The 22,029-nt window shown below is 38.1% G+C and overlaps 1 protein-coding gene across 3 annotated transcripts; it reads right to left on the bottom strand.

Annotated features, from left to right (window-relative positions):
- Positions 1 to 14,352: 14,352 nt before the first annotated feature.
- On the bottom strand, positions 14,353 to 20,665 carry cbln4 (cerebellin 4 precursor). Of its 3 annotated transcripts, none has more exons than XM_004560335.4 (4): positions 20,617 to 20,665; positions 19,646 to 20,041; positions 18,243 to 18,359; positions 14,353 to 15,193 (listed from the first exon to the last, which is right to left on the bottom strand). In XM_004560335.4, exons 2-4 carry the CDS (start codon positions 19,910 to 19,912, stop codon positions 14,996 to 14,998), a joined length of 582 nt encoding a protein of 193 aa, XP_004560392.1. In that variant the 5' UTR covers positions 19,913 to 20,041; positions 20,617 to 20,665; the 3' UTR covers positions 14,353 to 14,995. The 3 variants fall into 3 exon arrangements, with proteins under 3 accessions (XP_004560392.1, XP_004560391.1, XP_076734618.1); XM_004560334.4 differs by lacking the exon at positions 20,617 to 20,665 and adding an exon at positions 20,165 to 20,549; XM_076878503.1 differs by lacking the exon at positions 20,617 to 20,665 and having other exon boundaries at positions 19,646 to 20,549.
- Between the last annotated feature and the right edge of the window lie 1,364 nt (positions 20,666 to 22,029).

Raw genomic sequence — 22,029 nt, 5'->3', positions numbered from 1 at the left:
GGGTTGGGGTGCGAGAGGGAAGACAGGACAAAAGACAGGATGTGGAAGATAGCAAGAAACTAATAATAGCTAATGATTCAATGCAGAGAGGTGTATAAACATATAGTGAGTGAAAAGGGTGACTGTAGAAGAAATACTCAATGCATCATGGGAATCCCTCAGCAGCATACACATATTACAGCATAACTAAGGGAGGATTCAGGGTCACCTGATCCAGCCCTAATTATATGCTTTAGAAAAAAGGAAAGTTTTAAGCCTAATCTTAAAAGTAGAGATAGTGTCTGTCTCCCGAATCCAAACTGGAAGCTGGTTCCATAGAAGAGGGGCCCGAAAACTGAAGGCTCTCCCTCCCATTCTACTTTTAAATACTCTAGGAGCAACAAGCAATCCTGCAGTACGAGAGTGAAGTGCTCTAATGGGGTGATATGGCACTATAAGGTCATTAAGATAAGATGGGGCCTGATTATTTAAGACCTTGTATGTGAGGAGCAGGATTTTGAATTCAATTCTGGATGTAACAGGAAGCCGATGAAGGGAAGCCAAAACAGGAGAAATATTCTCTCTCTTTCTAGTCCCTGTCAGTTCTCTTACCATGAAGCATTTTGGATTAACTGAAGGCTTTCAGGGAGTTTTTAGGACATCCTGATAATAATGACTTACAGTAGTCCAGCCGAGAAGTAATAAATGCATGAACTAGTTTTTCAGCGTCACTCTGAGACAGGATATTTCTAATTTTAGAGAAATGGCACAAATGTATTTGCAAAACAATTCGATTCAACTCTCGAGGCAGCAACCAATTTTATTGTTTTGTTTTTTTATTTGTTGTAGATGCAGAGAGGTTGTCGTCTTCTTCAACTTGTGTGACTGAGCCATTTCCTTGCTCTGAATTAGGAGTTAGCTTTGTCAAGCTAAGTGTGTCCAGTTTTGAAGGGTTTTGCTTTTGAGCTAATGTAAGTTTGCTGGTTATGTCAGGATGGTGATGCAAGAGATGAGCCCTCTTGTTCCTGGTATTCCCTTATTTTAATATATATATTTTTTTAAATCAACATTTAGTGTCTTTGTATTGATACATAACACCAAGTAAAGTATATATACTGTATCACTTTTCCCACCACCTCAAACAGGCACACGTGGTTTTATTTACAAAAAATGTTTAGGGGCAAAGCCTGTGAGATTCAGAATTGATCAGTTCATTAGAATCACTTGTGCTGGAACAAAATAAATGCTGCAAAACTATCAAGAGTTAATTTTTTAAAGACGACACTGGAACAATGACACAGTGTTGCATAAGTTTTTATCTCGGCGCGTTGCGAAGATCTGTTAAAGTAAAAAATAAATTGGTAATATGTATGAGATTACAGCTGAGACATGATCACTGCAATCAGCTCAAGTTGAAAGAGTGTCGTCGAGATGCTCAGTGTGTCAGTACACTCTAAGCTCATCATGTCGAGGACCTGCTGCAGACATTCACAGCACGCTGCAATTAGGTCTGTGACACCATGTGGAAACACAGTCACAGGGCAAGAAATTAGAGGGCCTGTTTGCATCTTTGGATAACAGCTCTTTAAAATTCAGATTTAGTTTTACATTTTTAAGATTAAATGTGTGTCATTTGAGCAAGTAGGAGATGGTTTTCATCGATGATATGCAGCGCAAGGAATTGGAAATTAGTTGTTAAACTCTGGCCTGTAGTTTAGAAAGTTGTTAGGCTGCTTAAGGACAAACATCGAGCTCCACTTTTACTCGGCTGCATCCTGTTCAGCTTTGGCGTAGTCTTAAAGGTCATCGTTTGAATGCTATTGCTATTTCCTCATATATCCATCTCCAGATTGTCTGAATGTTGGTCTTTTCAGGCTGGCTGATGTATTCACCACCTTTCACAACTTTTAGTCTTATTGTCCATCAAAGCCATTAATGCACTTTTGACTTGAGTCATTACTGAGTCCCATGTCAGTAAGTACCCACCTCACCCCCACCTCAACTTCTACCACCCACCTACCTCAAGGGTTCCGGGTTTCACAGGAGACAGATGAAGAGACAATGGCAATTCATCTTTGTCGTGGCATCCACATTACCATTAATGCGCAGCTTCTTTCCTTATGAAATGCGGCCTGTCTTGCTCACAAATGCATTCAGAGGAAAAGTACAATATCCTGAGAGCTGGGCATGTCATCTGTGGTTATTATCATCAAGTCATCCAGAGGGAGTCAAGCGGAAGACGACGGAGCTGTTTTGCCCAAAATCGTCCGTTTTATATGTGTATTTAACACAAGATTTCCAACTATATCAGCTAAATCATATTGCAATAAGATTTATAATATAATTTCAAAAATAGCCTATATAGAAACATGAAGTGTATATACTGTCAAAATGTAATAAAAAAAAAACACAGAATATTGATTTATTCTGTGGGGACAATCCTCTGCGGCTGCTCTACTCCCACTCCAATTCAGGTGTCTGTGTGAGCCCACACAGTACACAACCTGGATTTCACAGTCTTTTAAACATTTTTTTTTTTAGATAAACAGATGCTAAACATTTTTTTTTTTTCATTGGTTTAGCAGGGGTATTTGCTTTGTTTCTTTGTGATTTATAGAAAATTTAATAGATGTATAACCATGACAAAGGCAGCATGTCTCATGTGTTAAGAATGTATTTGTATATCTTTGTAAAGCCTGAAATAGAAGCAAAGAACAGTGGTATATAATGCAATATAGACAAAACTCTCTGTATGTTCTGCTCTCTGACATGGTAAATCATGGAGACTTCACAAATATTCACAGTTCTATAAACCCCTCCTGGAACTGATGGACATATTGTTATTTAGCTCTTCCATTCTTGCTTTCCGATTCCTGAGAAATGCCTTGCCAAAAATATCTAGCATCCTCTCCTCAGCACTCAGTCCCACTGGATACTGACAGCTGCCTGAAATACAAAGGTAGCAATGTGAGTAATGAACCAACTGAAATCTCATCATATAGAGCGACTTTGAGTTCCCCCGTGAAGCCCCCGTGACCCTAACCCCAGCCTCTGAGCCTCACCAAATGAGCTTTTCATTTGCTATTCAGAAATCAGAATGAGACATGTTGCAGGCACAGAGGTGCTCTGAAAAATTGCACTGCATGCAAACGTGGCTTTGCAATCTTTAAGCCCAACAAACTAGCAATTCTCTTCCAAGCTTATTTGCATACAGTATTCACATATTCTGCCTATGTGCACAGCATGAAATTACAAATTTCACAGCAGCCTTGTTTGATGCCTATGAAATTGTTTGGAACTCAGTTTAGACTGAGGTTCTATACACACATTCATGCATATCTTGTCTGGATTTGAGGAAGGCAAAACATGTTATTATTTAATGACCATTACTTTGATTCGGCTAATGTATAATGCAATGGTATTAAAGACCAAGATTAGCAGATCTGATTAGAGTATGCTGGCAAAGGAATCCGCCGAACATTCATGCTTTGATTGAACAGTGCCACATTTTAAGGTAGTAAATATCGAAAAATTTTCTAAAGCTGATACAATTGGAAATGATTCCATTAATAATCGAGTTACAGAAACAAAAATGAAAGGTTAAATAAGGATAAGAAGTGCTGAGGTAGTTTGTTTAGATGAGGGAGGCATCACAGAATTATTCTGGTGAACATCAACAGGTGGAATTTATAATAATAAGTTAATTTTGCTCTTTTTTTATAATAAAGAATCTCTCAATAAGCACAACACATTTTAATAGATCTCGGAACTTGTTAGCAAACGTAATATTTGATGAACTTCTATTGGGTGTTTCTGATAAATGATACACTTTGCACTTGTATCCCACTTGTAGTCTACACCAATCACGTTTTAGCTGGCTTTCGCTGCAACACAATTTGTGAGTAAGAAAGCAAATTTTATCCGCATTAATAAAAATAAATGAAAAACTCACATGCAAGATGTTCACCTTCCAGAGATTTTTGGCTGTTGCCCCCAGAGGCCGAATCGTCAGATGATAGCCGATGGACTACCAGACTGGTCACAAAATCTCTGTTTGCCATCTGGTGCTGGTTAGGTAGTGCAAAGTGGGATATTAGAGTTTCTTCACTAAAAGCTACCATCTGCTATTGGGGGAGAATGGCACAGATGACAGCTGCAAGAGTGAACCAAATCTGCAGAGTTGTGAACCAAATAAGCAACGAACTGAAGTGCATCATAAAGCTCAGCGAAGCCTAAGGGAACTGCAGAGTCAGGTGTAATTCTCTGTGGGTTTATGAACACATAGTTAGTCATGAATGTGTGTTATACCTGCTTTAAATCTGGTTTGCCATCAACATTACTATTACTCAAATGACGCTAAAGCTGCCTCACTACTGCAGAATTGTAAAAACAATCTTCAGAATATTTTGCCATGTACTCATTTTCAAAGTTAGGTGGTAATGTGGTATTTTTCCTTCACAACAGTCAAGTATTTTACAGACTGATGCCATGACAACAGCTGTGCGGTGGTGAGTCTTTACTCCACCAAGGAGGAAATCAAAGCCTTCAAATCTCACAAGTGACCTGGCACCATTTCTAACAATGAACATTGGAAGGCTGGCTGGCTGCAGCTGATTTTTGAGCAGAGAGATAAACTGCAGGCTTTTCTTTTCTTTTAGAATAGGTCATTTCATCTTTGAATTTTCTTAGATTTTTTTTAAAGCAATGAGGATTGTAATTTTGACTCCAGGAACAATTCTACAATATAATGCACACTATTAAAAAACAGTTTAGTGACACAGACATACTTTCTGCATCTCCATATTGGGAGATTATTCTGTCACAGTAGCTGAAGAGAAAACACCAGACCATTAACAAAACAGAGCATCTCGAAAAAGCAAAATGGCCCAATAAAATAACATACCTGTAGCATAGACAGTAAAATGGCTTAATGAGTAGTCCATCTATTTGTTTTCTTAAATAATAGTGCACGGAATACAATAGCATCATAAGCTTGACGAGTACTATATATTCTCTGTCTGACACATGTCTTTAGCTGTACTGAGCTGTGCTTCGCCGTAAGCAGTGGATAATGTTTTTTAGGATTATCCGTGACGGATAACAGCTTGTTAGTGTTCTTCTCCGCCACAACTGCAAATGCATCTGGCTTTGAGTCATCAAAAAGACAGCCTTCTTGGTCAGTTTCTTAAGTCTATTGGTGTTGCCGGCTCTGATGCTGCTTCTCCAGATGACTGTAGGAAGTTAAACTCCGCTGGTCACGCAAAATCAAACACTTTACAATTTTTCTACACATGTAGATCTCAGTTTCTTAACAATTTGGTGTGTTAATAGCACACTAAGTTAATTTAAGTTGATATCTTTTCTATACTGCATTTTCTTTACTGGGCCAGACCAGTAAAACCAAACTCCTCTGTTCTTTAGATTTAAAAAAAAAGAATTTTGAAGGTATCAATATCAGATTTTCATGTCATCATGTTGCCAGGCAACTGCCTAAAGTGACCCATTTGTAGCATTTATGCACATATAACATCTTATAAAGGCAGTATATAATTTCAAGTCATGACACTAACATCTAATTTAGATCCACCAAGCTTGAGTTATGCTTGATATATTATCACAGACCAAACAATGGGGTAGCAGCGGCACAAAATAAACAGCAGTGCATTTCATTAAAAAATGTAAAAAGAAATCATCCAAGGCCAGATACAACCTTTTTTTGTGGGTTGTTTCTGATGTCTGGGTCATATGTTTGACACCACTGCCTCACAGCTTCGGTGTTCTTACACTTTCATCTGTTGTTAAAGTGGATGCCTAGGTACTTGTAGTCCTTTGCCACATTAACATCGCCTCCCAGAATACACAACAACTATGTAGACATCCTTTTCCTTCTGAAGACAATCACCCTCTCCCTGGTCTTATCCATGTTCAGAGCAGACGATTTTCCCCAGACCACTCCTCAAAATCATCCAATACTAGTGCCCTGTACTCCACCTCCGAACCCTCCCACACTTATGCATCCTACAACTAAAGAGCCATCAGAGAACCTTCTGCAAATAGCATGGCCCTGAGTAACACTAAAAGTCTGAGGTATAAAAGGTGAACGGGGATGGGCACAGCACACTGTGTGCTCTGTGAAGCTCCTGTATTGCTCACTTTCTCAATCAGACAGAGCTCTGCCTAGTCAGACGACCCCACAGTCTGTCAAGTAGTTGACAATCCAGGGGAAGGTCATGTCTACTCTTATATTCTCAAATGAATGAGCTTCTCTATGGTAGTGTTTATTGTAGAGCAGTTGAATTGTATTGCATTAACAAGTTCCTTTATTCCTGCTATTGTATTCACCCCCCCTTCAAATTGAGTCAGACAACACAAAGATTTAGATACTACTCATGACTCATGTAACCCTCATCTTCATCTCTTGCTACCTGAAGCACGTAGCTGTCTTATCTCCAAAGCTGTTTACTTATTCAAGAACTGAGTGATGCCTCCAGTCATAGAGAGGAGAAGATTATAAGGAATTAACACTTTTTTAAAAACACCACGGGATTGTCCTTTTTGGATTCAGTCAAGGATGTAAATGTATGTAACACGTTTTAAGCCTAACGTCATACCGCTGTACTGTCATACGGTGTCTTGAAGGTTCAAGGACAGAAAAGTCACCTTCAATAAAGGAACTTACCTATATTTCATTTGAGTCTCTGGCATCAAGAATATGCTAACTGACTGTCTGCTAAGACCCTTACCATGTAATTCAATTATTTAACAGCACGTAAATCTCTTAAAAAACTAGACGTGGACATTTCAAATTTCAACTGCTGATTAGATGGCTTTATATAATATTGATGAGGTGTCTCAGTCATGACATCAAAGAGCATAGGCTAAAAATGAGTTTGTTATGTAACCAGTAAGAATATTGTTTTTGATTTTACAGGTCAGACTAATTGTTTCCATTAGCACAGTGTGAGTATGTCAAGTAAAATAAAATTTGAATGTGCTTTGTTTTTAAAAACATACTTGGGAGGCACGGTGGTACAGCCCTAGGCTCTGTCGCCTTACAACAAGAAGGTTCTGGGTCCAGTCTTTTCCAGGCCTTTCTGTGTACACATTGCACGTTCTTCCTATCAATCAATCAATCAATCAATCAATCAAAATTTATTTCTATAGCACATTTAAAAAGACCACAGTACATCAAAGTGCTTCGCACAAGTGCCGTAGTGCGGATTAAAACAATAGACAAAGAAAAGAAAATACAGTAATAGTTACAGTAACAATTACAGTTATGGAATACAGACCGGGTGGAAGTCCGAACTAATTCGCTTCAAAGGCTAGATTGAACAGGTGGGTTTTAAAGCATGATTTAAACGATTTAATGGATTCTGACATGCTGAGATCAGGTGGAAGATTATTCCAAAGTTTGGGTGTGGCGATAGCAAAAGCACGGTCTCCTCTGGTCTTTAGTCGAGGCCTAGGTTGCACTAATAGCAGTTGGTTAGAGGATCTAAGCGCTCTCTTAGGGCTATACAAGTCAAGGAGGTCAGTTAGGTAACTAGGTGCCATGTTATTTGGAATTTTGAGAGTATACAAAAGGATTTTAAAAACGATACGGTATTTGACGGGGAGCCAGTGAAGATCCCTATGCCTTCAAGGTTTTTCGGCTCCATGACTGGGACTCTAAGTTGGATCGTGTTTAAAATGTTCAGAAGGAATCAGGGTGTGAATCAGATGATGCAGCTTACAATGTAAAGTACTTTCAGTGGTCAAGATGCTATGTTTCATTTATGCAGGGAACATATCACTTAGTCTCAGAAATGTACTGCTGTCCCAATTGAATAAAGCACATGACAGAGTAGCTATCACAATTCTAAAATCTATATTTGTAGACTTTTCTTACTGCTATTTGTATATCAATAAAATAATGCAATTGGGCCATTTGAAAATTATTCTTTCTTCTGCTAAGATGGGCGTAAAAATAGAAATTAAGAGCCAGTTTTCCCATATGCTCTCCAAACTCCTCACATAACAAGTATAAGCTGCTGCTTGTTATAGGCCATACACATTGTTTTCTATGCCTGGTGAAAGCTGTGTCCAGGAGGAGCATTAGACAAACTGTCAATTGAATGCTTGTAGAACGTAAAAGAAGAAAAATCTGCTGGGCAGTATAGAAGAAGGAACTAAAGGTCTTTTGCAATGTCTGCACTTTGCTTTACATTGATGCTCAATAAGGAAGGAAATCTTAGAGTAGCATACAGAAATGTTTAAAATGTGCACCGTTCTTTGTTATTGTGTGAAGCTATAAAAAGAGACCCGTACTGGAAAAAAAACCTATGAAAAATACTGTTTTGTAAAGGTTTTTCTCACACCTCTGATGATTTTTTTACGTTTAGAAGAAGCTCGTGTTTTGTTTTACTCGGGTTAATGCTGAGTTATAATTCAGTTCAGGGGTTATGTGTCCCAATGGATACAATCAAAGTGAATAGTGCTCTGCATATCTAAACCCAAGTGCTGAAAACAATCTTCTTAAAGTGCTACACTATTTAGAGACAGTATATTCAATCACATCTCAATATTGTCCTCTGAAATGCCGGTAAAGGTCAGAATTAGGTTTGAAATTCAACACAGCACACCTGCCACCATAGCTTTGAGCAAAGCAACAACTTGTGTTCCTTAAATCCTCTTTTCTGCAGCAGTTTTGTCCCACAGCTACACAAACATAAAATTACCATTTGGAGTGGATTTGGAGTGTAAAGTTCTCAGGATGGCCTTCTGTCTGCTGTTTAATGAAATTCATGTAATTCGAGACATATGCAGTTTACCTAAAATTGACTCTGTGGCAGGATATTTATTATCTAGTAAACAGTCAATCTAGAGCCTGAACACAGTCGGAAACAAATCAAGCTGCAGTGGCAGATAATCTCTCTGCAAATGATTTTGGGATCAGATTCATTAACAGAAGGTATTATTATTGTTTCAACACATAACACAAACGTTAGAGAGCAGGATTCAACATGTTTACCACCGCTTGAATTTCAAATAAATGCCCGTTAGATAAAAGGCCACTGAAACCTGTGTTTGGCCATTACTCGTACGACATAACAATTACAAATGACACGACTTGCACATCTTCTTTTAACTCAAACAGTTTGCTGTTCATAGAGATATAGCTGCACAGTTTTTCCTGCACCAAACAACACTGGCTGACAATGTAACTCATGTCAGATTACTGACTTAGAGCTAATTAATGAATATGCGCGTTATCTCGGAGTGGTGATATATAATCTTCTTTGTTTTGGTCTAATTCATCAGGTCAGCCTGTTCCCTCTGAAGTTTCACTTGAAAGAAATTTTGTCTCTACTGTGTCATTAATTTCCAAAATATCATCCTCTCATAGGCTGTTGTTCACGTCATTTGAGAATCGCTTAAAAATGACAATTTTAAACCCCCCTGTGGTTGTTTCATAGCATGTTTACACCATTCCTTGTGTTTTAAATACCACACTGCATTTGTCATCCAATAAAACAGGGAAAAAACTAAAATTTCATTTTATAAAAACAGCTATGTGGAAACTATTAGACTATACAGAGATAGTCTAATAGTTTCCACAGAGCCTGAGTTAGAATATTCCTTTATTCCTCTTTGATTTTGGACATTTTCCTGAGTTCAACTTTTACACATCGTTGATTGAAGTGAATAACCCTGGCCTACCTCACATCGTTTTAAGTTCTTTGAAATGTATAAAATCATATTTTAATGATATTTTGTGTGATTTGGCTCTGAGAGGGAAAAGCCATTACAACCTATAGAAAAGGCAACCACACATGAATCAACATTTTTGCTTTTCTTGTTTCAGAGGATAAAGAAAATGCCATCATCACCTAGCAATTCATTCACATGACAGCCTATTTCTGCTGAGAATGAATGAACAAAAAAATGCAGTACTGCTCTGTTTGTGGTAAACGGCAAAGTAAAATACTTTCAAAACACGTGAAAAAAACACGTGAATTTCATTTATCATGCAAGAAAATTCTGTGCAGATACTAAATAAATGTCCGCCTTTAATAAGAAGAAAAAAGATTTTTGCTGAAGAGCAACAAGAATGAAGAGAGATTTCTATTTACTAATCTGACCTGATGAAAGCTGCACAAATTAGCATGCCCGCCTTACCTGGAAAAAAAAGCATGACCTTCAAGTTTTCAGATGGCACAAAATTAGTTTCAACCACAGTGTGTGAGATGCCAACCACCACACCACATCCAACTGCTTTTTCGTTACTTATATATTATACCATCTATGGAATGTACTTAAATATACTGAGATAGTTTAGTTTTGTAAAAGTAAGGATGGATTTAGCTTTGTGGTTTTACGTGTAGCCAGGGAAAAAGTTCTTTAACCCTGCATTCATGTTTAATGGCCACCAGTGTGACTGACAAGTCATTAACCAATAAGTATGCAGTTTTCACAGTTAAACCCACTCCTTAAAAAAATATCAAGATGGAGATGGTGAAAATTTTCATGGGAATGGGAATTCAGAATCTAATGGGTCATATGAGAATGAGTACACTCTGGCACATGTTAGATGAAAATTCATGAAATTTCAGAAATGTAATGTGTGCAGTTTTTTATTCATTATTGTGTGAGCAGCATGGTGGTGTGGTGGTTAGCAGTGTTACCTTATAGCAGGAAAGTCCTGGGATTGAACATGGTCTGGGGCTTTTCTGGAGTTTGCAAGTTCTACCTGCGCCTGTTAGGGTTCTTTGCTGGACCTCTGGCTTCCTCTCACAGGCCAAAGACTGTGAGGAAATTTAGAATAACTTCGGTTATTTTCAATTGGCTGTAGAGTGGTGACCTGTTCGTGTTGTACCCTGCCTCTCACTAGCAACAGCTCAACAGCTGGGATAAGCTCAATTTCCTTCGTGACTCTGTGGACAGATGTTAAAAGCTTATCCAAAATTGACATGAGGTTTCTTTTATACTTATTTCACATATACTGTTTATAAATGATGGACATAACTCATGGTTGAAAAGTGAAACCAGTGTAGTTGTATCTTAAGCCTGCATCCTTTGTAACGGTGAGATAGGGGTGATTATTGTCACTGCAAAACTATACAACCAGGTTGTATAGAAGTCTATGGCAAAGAGCTCTCACTGCCACTGTCCACCTTCCTGATGGGTTTATGGGCTCATTAGTTTCAAGTCATATGAATACAACAGGAAGTTTTATATTTTTTACATTATGATAAATCATATGCCTATGAGCACACAAAGTGCCTTAGTTTCTCTGTCAGCGCAATTACGTCAGGTTTCCAGAAGTAAAAATTGTAAATGTGACCCGCTCATCTTCCCACTTCACAAACAAATTGGCAATATCACATCTTTTATACACAGTGAGTGCTATTACTGTTTTTATCTTCTGTGTGTTTCCATCGCATCCATAGATTTGGACTTCTTAAAGCAGAACTCCATCACAAGCAACAGCAGCATAAACTCAGATTTTTCCAGTTTTTTTGAGAAAAATAAAACGTAATAATGCTACGTCTTTTAAAAAAACCCACAATTTTTATTTGTTATTTAACGGCAGATTCGTCAATACATTAATTATACATTAATGTATACAATTAATACATTGATTAAAAAAAAGATGATCAGGATAAAACTTTTGAACACATAGATTTACATTTATATGTTCAAATACAAAATTAAGGAGTAAAGTTATCACCAACTGATGCTTTAAGCATTTCAGGGGCACAGTCCAGCTTCCACAGTCATTATGATTCCACCAATGTGAGCAAACACAAATGTAATTTAGACACCAGAAATATTATTTCAATTCAGCAAAATAAATATACATAGTGGAATTTAATAAATGCTGCCAGTCTTGCACTTTTAAAAAACTTTTAAACAGAACTCTCTCGGTGAATATATTTGCAGTATTAATTTCGGCATTATTTTCTTGTGCAACTGTCGGCATGACAGTTACACAACTGTAACTGTCAATTTTCAGGAGCCTTGTTGAGTTGAACATTTTTTTTATTTCATTCTTAGCTTTAACTGAAAGATCAAAAATTGTCCTCTTCAATGTTCCCTTTCTGGTTACAAAATGTGACAGTGATGCCAAGGGAAAGTTATCAATCACTGACAAATAATACGTGAACAACCAACAGGCAGAAACGTACGCTCGAAGAGTGAAAGTGAACATCTAGAACACTTCAGAGAGGCTTAAGCTGATGAGGGTGTAGCTTTTCATTTCAGGACGAAATAATGATGGAAATAGGCTCTCCTAGGGTTGATTTTTAACAGCGCAGATGCACACTGCACCAGCAGCACACACTGCAGCAAGGGCTGTAACTACTGTAGAGATGAAGAGGGGAACCATTATATACTGTAAGTGCACATTGAGCTGGAGTAACAATTAAGGAGTTTATTAATTCATCAGTTATCCCAGGCCACCCAGTGGAAACGACTTATGCTCACAGACTGTGACAGGAATCTGTTTATTATCAGCATGTTAACTAATTAAGGTTCTCAGATGCCCATTAAACTTTATTAAGGTCCATAAACCAGTTGACTTGTGTAAGATCTATTAGGAGAGCACATGTAGGAATTTTGTTTTTTATGCTTTGAATTTTGAACGAGTGCATTTTAACACAAATCCAATTATCTGCAGGTAATCAGAAACATATTTGCGCTCTTACAGTACAATATCTGCAGTCGCCACTGATTCATTCTTAACACTTTCCATGGTTGTGTGGAGGCACTCAGCATTTGGTTAAGGTCAGGGAGAGATTATGGTCTTTGTTCACTATAGAAAAAAGGCAACAGAGACATGAAGCACGATTTACTTTATTCACATTTGACCAAAGCCATAATCTTTCCCTTACTGCAGTATCTAATTTCTTTTTTTTTTCTATTTTTTTCTTATTTTCTTTTTTGCCCTCTGGGCAGAAAAACGAACACACTGTAAACATAACACTGACCTATGCCGTCATCGTAGTTGATTTCGTGAGCTTTTTGGCACACAGTTGCCAGTTAATTAAACAATTAAGCAAATCGAGCGCAGCACTAGTCCTCATTTAAAGTCATGCTTCTGGCCACCTGACATATTTAAGTCTACCATCTTTCTTGATTTTTGCTCTGCTTTGGTTCTCCATTAACTCTGGGTTAGCAGTGGTGCCTTGACGCATTGGATGAGGCAAAACTGTACTGCTTGATTATGCTATTATGTTATCTTGACTATTTAGCATGGTCAACTTAACAAACATCATGCATTTACTTAAAAAAAATAGTCCTTTATTTAAAATTCAAATAAAAGACAAAAAATAAAGGCATAGAGTTGGTTCGGGATACCAGGATCTCGTACAGGACAGAATAGGGAGTGTTTTTGACCATAAAGCCTTTCTTGTAAAGGCAACCGGCCAGAAGCTTCCATCACAAGATATAAGAAGTTACACACAGGGCACAACAAAAGGCCCAGGCAGCAGAGGATTTCTGCGCCTTCTGAGATCTGCGCGGTAATCACAGGAAGAGTGATGGAAAGCTGAAGAAATCAACCGCCACCTCGGCTGCACACTGCTGAAAGCAGATTGGTTGAGAGAGCCTTGGAGACAAAAGCAGCTGAAAGCAATCATTAATGGTCCTTCTGCTGACTCACCTAAAGAAACCTTTAAGGACTTTTACTTCTTCCTATTGTTGACTAAAAGCTCTCGTTTCTTAATTTAAGCTTGTGCTGAAATAAACAGCACGAAACTTTTGGCTTCTACAGAGGGTCAAAAGCAAAATACCACCAAACAAAAGGAGAGCTTCACAGCAAAAAGATTAATGCAAAAGAATTGTTTTATTAGATTTGTCTTGCTTTCATTGTGGTTGAAAGCCAAATTCCTACCTGAAATAAGTCTGACTGCCCGGCGTAACTGAACACGGAGAAGAAAGTGTCCTATTAAAACAGTTGGCATGAATCATATTTCCCTGACAAATGTGTTTTATTCTGTTTTCGCTTGTTGATCGATTAAGTTTAGCTACCAAAACTCAGTTAGGTATAGAAAAACATCATGGTTTCACTTTTAAACAAGCCCCTGTGACCTGATGCGTCACTACACCAAAGGACACCCTGTACTTATCTCACAACTTGAGCGTCAATGTGCCAGGAATGAGATCCGACTGAAAGCAGACTCCTCACATTTTCTTTGTGTGTCCTTTCAATCAGTTTGTTTTTGTTTATTTGTATGTTTTGTGCTCATTTTGTATCTTTTTGTGCTACTGTGGTTTAGCTGCATGTCTTTGTGGATCATTTGATCTTTTTCTCTTCATGGTAATTTAAAGCCCTTTGTGGTAATTTTCTGTGTTCGTGGGCCTCGTTTAGTAAAATTCTGAAGGTTAAGCCTGCGAGGTGATGTGGCTTGTGGCCACTTCAGCAATTTTTAAATCAATTTTAAATTACTTTGTTTGATTAAGGAATTTCCAATAGCATTGTTTTAGGCAATCGGTGACCTACATTACTGCTATCCCTCACGTATCCTGGAACAATTTGGTCCAGAAAAGACATTCCCCATTACTTAGCAATACAAATACTTGGTTGATGACAAGCTACACAGGTAACAGGCATACGGTTTACTCTCAAAAGGCAGATGTCTTTGAATGCAACCGCTGTCATGGGAAAAAACATCAGTATGCTAAACATATTCCGACAAGTGAAAGTCTGAAAAGTACTTTTGAGATGTTTTAGTGTTCCTCTCTGAGGCTGCTTGAGTGACAGGAACATACAGTAGCGATAGGGAACATTTCAAGTCTCTCTTTCATCTGGACGGGGACACAGCACTTCCAGCGAACGTGAACCATTTCCAAAGTCTTATTTTCCTCTCTATGTTGGGATCCATTTCCATCTATCATTTTTCAACATTTTGGCAAGATCCAACTGATGCAGCAGCAATGTTTTGATTATACTGTGACAACACATTATGAAGAAGTCAGTAAGCTTACAATCTTCTTTTCTTTTTTTTTCTTTTTTCTTTTGTTTTTTTCTTTTTTACAGAGGAAACACAAGAAAGCCAGAAAATGTTGAGTATTGCCATCCACCAACTAGGTTTCCTTTCTCCAGCTTTAGGTAGACTTTGTCCTCTTTTTCAAGATAGAGCAGAACTCCATTAGTGGCTGCCTCGCGAGTTACATCTTTGTCACCCGCAAAGGCAGAGATGACTGGTTTCCCATTCAACATCAAGTTCACCTGGATGATCCAACAGAAGTAACAATTAGCAAGAGTACAGCAGGAAAAACGGAATCTAAGATGTGGGTCAGCATAGTTTATTTCTTATTTGTAATTATGTCACTTGACCTCTTACATGGAGACGGTAATGTTAAACCCACTATACAAACACTTAAGTGCACTTACTGTGTACAGAGTGGAAGAGGGAGGAATATAAAGTCTTTTCTCCTTTTTTTTTTAACCCCTTTTGCAGCAGTGAATATTTTTTAAAGGCAACATTGAGATGTACATGAGATTATATCTGCATGTGTTTTATAAGGTAGCTACAGTGGCTAACAAACAGTGCAAAATTGACTTTAGGAGCACTTTGCCTTTTGGATCGCTTTATCCTCTAATGTTTTTAGCACCTCGTCATGTGTCAATCAGCACTATCATTTTTGTGTTAATGGTAGTTGCTGCAACCATCAAGGAACTGTTGCAAAGTTAAATAAAGTTAACTTTATTTAAAAGCTGACTTTCTTCTAGAGTTTAGCTTGGGACTGGTCTGCTTTGCACTGACAGCAGTTCTTTCACCAATTATCACTCAATGCCACTGAATGTCATTGATTGTCTGTGGTCAGTCGTCTTTAAATATGAAGATGCTAATTATGGCAGATATATGCTGATTAGTGAGATTAGAGGGCTACCTACACATTACACCTACAGGAGCGGCTCAGCCCTGGAAACCCATACCACAAAGCTCCCCGCAGATTTTTTTTTTTCCCCTTTTGGCTGTCCCGTTTGGCTCTTTTGCCATCAGAATTATTGTCTAAAGGCGAAGAAAGATGCCCAACGGATGCCCGGCAGATTTTAATGCCAGACGAGGTTTGAAACTCTGCAGTTACTGAGTCAGTGTGTTTGTGGCTTTTAGGCACCATTATAACTCAGTCATTTAAATGGTTTGTTGTGATTCCTAAATGCTTCCACTTTTTAATAATGCCACTTAAAGATGATTGTGGAATATCTTGGAGGGAAATTTTTTCACAAACTTACCTTTTTCCACAGCGGCATCCTATCGCAGTATTCAAATTCAGTGAATTCTGTAGAACGACTCATTCTTTGGCAAATGTTTGTAAAGGCAGTCTGCACGGCTATGTGTTTGATTGTATACACTTGTGACAATGGCAGTGAAAACACTATTAAGAGGTCTGGTCCAATACTTTTATCTGTATAGCTTATCTGTACTTTGTGTCAACGTAATATTGCACAGCTTTGATATAATGTATAAGTGAACCTGATTAAAATACTAATTTGTTAAGTGACGAGATCATTTTAGAAGCTAGCCAACTAGCGTTTCTACTTAAATGTAAACGCTAGTTCGTTATTTCGTGAGGAAGTTTTCAAGCAACAGTTTCAATAAGCAAGGACGCTACAGTCTGCTAGCTACAATTTAGTTGAGTCTGTTTTGCGCTAGTTGATGATTAGTAGACTTCATTTCCAAGGTAACATTTGCTATTGTTGCTCACTGTTGTCACTCTATTGGAGTGGAATACTTATTAAATGAGGCATCAGAGAGCCAGAATTAACATCATATTGTTCTGACATAAAAGCAGTCTACAGGTTCTGAGAGAAGTTACGTTACTACTCATCCATACACTGACAACTGGCAAAGCACTTTATATAAGGAAAATTCTCTGTAGTGCTCTATTGAAAAAGTAAAAGGTATCAAATACCCCACCAAAACTCAAAAAGAGACAATTACTCTTCAAAGTAATGAAATAAAGGAGTAAAACATTAAAAATGTTCAAATTAGAAAAACAAAACTTTTAGCAACATTAATTTTTCTTTTGCTTTTACAAGAACGCTGGCTTGCCAGTAATGCAAACTCGGGTGTTACTAACTCTCAAACAACCAAAATTGTAAGGGGGAAGAAATGCTGCACTAGTTTCCTGTTTTCTGTTCTAAGCAGCATCGCTGGGGGCAAAGGAACATCAAGCAAATTGGTTACAGATGTGCTCATAGACACATGAATTTTGCCTATCAGAATCCTCCAAAAAAATTGTTATCGCACCAAAGAAAATCATGTGTGCTGATGGGGATAAAATCTCTCCCTTAAAATCATCTTCATCATAATACTTTAATGGAGGAATCACTAGGTGAGATAGTGTGATCCAGATTAACCTAAAATCAGAATTTGACAGCAAATTACTTATTAAGAAGCTTCAAACTGAGGCAATACAAAGGCTCATGATACTAGTGAAACAAATGCACTGACATGGGAATGTAGCACGTGTATCTGAGAAAACCAAGAGCAGCAATGATGCATATCACCAACTACTGTGTGTTACCTTCCTAGTTCATTTTTTTTTTCACTTTAGCTACTTAATATTCTTATCAAGGCGGATGAACTTTGGCATTTGTACAATTAAATATTTGCAGAGGTAATTGTATTTTAAGCCATTATATTTCAACATGGTCATTTTAAATTCAAATGAAATTCTCGTTAGTTAGTCACCGAAAATATAACCTTGGCATCGAGCAGGTTTATTCAAACCTTTAACCTAACACATTTTTTCAAGTCATATCAGTATGAGGTGTTTGTGCTTTTTGTTTAATGTGTGTGGGTGTGGAAATGCGGTGGTGGTGATTCATGGAATAAAACAATTAATCCAATCAATGAGGTTTTGATAGTGAGACAGCATTTTTTTTTCAAATGTCGCTGAATGTTTTCTATTGCAGATTACATGCAAAAATCTATTAAATAAATAAGTAAATAGAAATAATTATCTTAAAATGAATTTTAGGTCCACCTTGCCTTCATTAGTAGTTGTTCGTAGTATTAGTTGGTGCCAGTGCTTTTCTATTGAGATTTTGTGTGATGGGATTTGGAGTCAGTGGTAGTGTCCGAATAATAAATTGGAATAATAATGCAATTTATTGTTTTCCCTTTTCCAGAAGTAAGGTGTTCTTCCCTGCGCAAATAATTTCTTTATTGTCCCAGAGAAAGATATTTTGTCCCAGCCAGACACTGAAATGGGGTTTTACAATTGAGTCAACTGCACAGATGTGTAAAATGAACATAAAGTGATACCTGTATGGTTTGGCTCTGGTACACTTTAATCACGTGGAAGTTAAAACTGTAGACTCCTTTCCTCGGGGACAGAAATACTGATTCAAATGTGAAGTAGTTTCCTATATTCACAAGAACCTGTGAAAGGAGGGAGGAAACAAAGAATGCGACAAAGGTGTTTATATACTCAGCACTTCAATAAAGGTTTTAATTTCAAATGGGCTTTGGGATTAAATATTTAAATAGGACATCAGCCAAGCACACTTCACTGTTGTGGCTACCAGGTCGCTTTCCTGATCAGACACAAAGTGAGTGTGACACACTTCAAAAAACATTTAATTCAGGCTTCCTTCTCGAGAGACCTAAACCTAGCAAGTGAATTTCCAACTCCACAAAAAAACAAGTGATGCGTAAACTAGATGATAGCCGGAACCCAACAACAGATTTTATAGATTAATTCCACTTTGCAGCAACAAAAACAAGAGAATTTCTTTTGTTCAGGTTTAAAGTGACTGAGAAACTATTTCTATTAAGATACAAACAGTAGAAATAACATTGGCTACTTCTGTATGTTAAAAACAATTCAAAATGAACACACTGGTATATGAAGGAGATATTTTCATCCTACGGTCATATAAACATAGAATATTTAAAATAATATGGAATGTGAACTTGACTGGGTTATCGCTGTAGGCATGAAAGGCTCCTGCAGAATCTCATACACTTGAATACCACCTGTTAAGACTCAGCCAGGACCTTTGACATGGGTTGCTTTCATGGCAACAGCATGCATGATTCACACCAATCATATCTCTGGTAGTGCAGTATGACACCAAAAGATCACGTTATGTAATGTCATGTAAATGAGAGGGCAGAGGATCAGTTGTGTGATATGGTTACAAACACCTTACACTGCCCACCGATGCATGACTAATCGAGTTCTTGTTGTTTTCGCTGCTGCTTGATTTGTTTGGGTGTATTTATGTAGGTGAATGTGTGGATGGCGCGCGTAGTCGAGTGCGCGCGTGCGTGGCGGGGGTAGCTTGAGGCAAAATGATGGGTGCGTGTTCAGGCTCTGCAGGATGCCCGCCCTCAAACATAATCCAGTCACTTTCAAGCCTGCTTGCGTGTGATTATGTGCACTTGAACGGTGTCCACATGCCAACCGATGCCACCAGAAACCAGCTTCAAACTAAACTGAGCTGCAGCTATACTTAAAGCTGCAAACATGTTCTGTCAAAGTCAAAACTGGGCTTAAAGATAAATATTTGTACTAAAACAATAGACCCAAGTACCTTCGTTCATAGGGAAATTTTATGGAAAAGACAGGAAAGATTTTGAAAGTGCTATTAATATATATTTAACCACTTTTGTCATTAGTGTTGTTCATGAAAAAAAAATAAAAAACAAAAAACGGTCCTAACCTGATCGAAGTAGATTATTCTTGTTTTGTTGCTCATTTCCGACGGTTCGTGGTTGTTGCTCCGGACTGCAGAGAAAGCCACCTTGGAGTTGGCGGCGCGCACCGAGATGCCGAGCGGAGAGGATGAAGCCTTCCAGTCCGTTGCCGGATTAGAGTCGCAGACCACGAGACATTTGCCCTCCAGGACGATCGGTTCCGTGTCATTCTGAGCTCTCACAACCTCAGAGATCACAGTCCAGCTGAGCATCAGTAGGAGTGAAGTAACCATGGCTCTTCTCTGTCTGTGACAACTGTGGCAGCGCAGATTCAGAGACCGTCTCCTGCACCACACAAGTTTCCGTGTCCCTCCACTGCTCTCCCCCGCTGCAGACGCGTCTGACGCTGTAAAATTCGCTTACTGGATCCAAAGATGTGCCATATCCAAGTGAAACACAAACAAAAAAGCAGAATCCCTTTAAAGTCTAAATCTTCTTTTGAAGAAACCCCCCCACAAAAAAACCCTGAAAAACACGAAAATCACCGATTGTTTTCTATGCGTCTCATTTTCAGGTAGACTTTATTAAAAGCTCGTGGATCAGAAAAAAGTAGACCATCCAGTGCGTGAGGGGATCAGTCGATAAATCGTCCATAGCCTTCACTCCCACTCCAAATAACGCGTCTGACAATATCTGTTCCGCAGTGATATGCTGCTTGTGTGCGCGCCCAGCCATCCACTTTACGCACGCACGTGTGCTAGAAGTTATAATTAACGGTCGCTGCGTAAATTCCCTAAAGCTTTCATTCCTCTATTTCCTCATTAAATAACCACAAAGCAAAGTATACATTCAACAAATGACCGTATTAATGATGAAAACTGAACAGACACTGAACATATATTGATAGTTCCTCCGGTCCTTTCCTCTGATCCAGAAACAAACTCCTTAAATAATTATCCCCAAACATATTTCTGATGATTTCACAGTTTTAAATTACTCTATGATGGAAGTACATCGCTGCATCTGTCACCAAGCAGGAGTTTCACTTCCCTGGTATCTCCCTGTCCACTCCGGCTGCAGGTTTCACTGTAATGTGGTGACTCATCATAATCTCATTGCACAGGTGGGCTGAATTTGACTCATGGTACTATGATCTTTCACATAAGTCATTGATGGGACTTTTATGTTGTTGCTATCATTCTTGAATCCAGCACTGTCTTCACTACTTGCAGCTTTAAAATTAAAAAATAAACAAATATATAAAAAAAATTCAACTTATTTCTGGATCTGGAAGGCAAAAACATTCCACACCTACTTACAGACCTCTACTTTAATTTCACTAATTTTACCTGCATCTCTTGTGAGCTGAATGGCTGTTTTGATTTGGTATAACAGGATTTAGGCTTCATACATTTATCACTCAGCATCATCTGATGTAAAATTGTACTTGTCTGTCTTTGTATGCTGCATTAAATCAACAAGACACCCAAAGTGTCCTGAGAGAATATTGACAAGAGATTAGAGATGTGAGCACGTCACCTCTGTCCTTGTGTCACTATATGCTCTCCATAAAAAAACAGATCAATTTTAACGTCCTTCCTCTGACTTACAAAGTGTTACATGGCCTGTCTCTTTCAGTTTTAATTGAGCTTGCTGCACCTTAAAAGTCAACAATAAATCGCTTAGAGTTTCAGTTAGTTTCAAATTTTTCTGAGGAGAGGGTTCATAAGTCAAGTCAGGCTTTGCAAACTGATTAATTTAGCTACATGGATAAAGTACTATACAGATAATGAATCAGTTGAGACCATTACAGACAGTAGCCTTGCAATATACCACAGTGCAATTGCTAGATAGTGAAAGATGTAGACAGTGTCATTAAACTAAAATAAGCCTGAATTCTAAAAAGCACATTTGGTGTTAGGCTTTCATTTGCTTTATCATTAAATCCTCGCTTATGAAAGCCGCTTTTTGATCTTTGTGGCTGAACAACGAGAGATCACAAGGTTGCACTGTTAAAAATGATTAAATGGTAAAATCAAGCAAGCATCCAACAACCAAATGGAGCTGAACCCTGACACAAATCAGCCCGCTCTAATAGACAATATGGTGACAAGTGTTTAACATATTAATGCTGCTTAAAAACAGAACATGCTGAGAGCTTGTCATTAACAGATTTCAGGTGCAAAGCACATGGAAAAAAGCAGATATTCATAATATTTGTTCTGCCAATGGAACAAATGGAAAAAAAATATGATCTGGTTTTGTTTTGGACAGTTTTACAACACAAAAGAGCATGGTGACACCGTGTTTTTTTTTTTTAATCTGAAAACGGACTGAAATATTTGCTGTCTGGACTCAAAGCTGTAGATCTGTGAATGCAGATGAATCTGTCTTTACCTGTCAGGCATTT

The sequence above is a fragment of the Maylandia zebra genome, linkage group LG20 (genome assembly GCF_041146795.1).
Source record: "Maylandia zebra isolate NMK-2024a linkage group LG20, Mzebra_GT3a, whole genome shotgun sequence".
In the NCBI taxonomy this organism is placed as follows: domain Eukaryota; kingdom Metazoa; phylum Chordata; class Actinopteri; order Cichliformes; family Cichlidae; genus Maylandia; species Maylandia zebra.
This window is presented reverse-complemented; position numbering and strand designations above follow the sequence as displayed.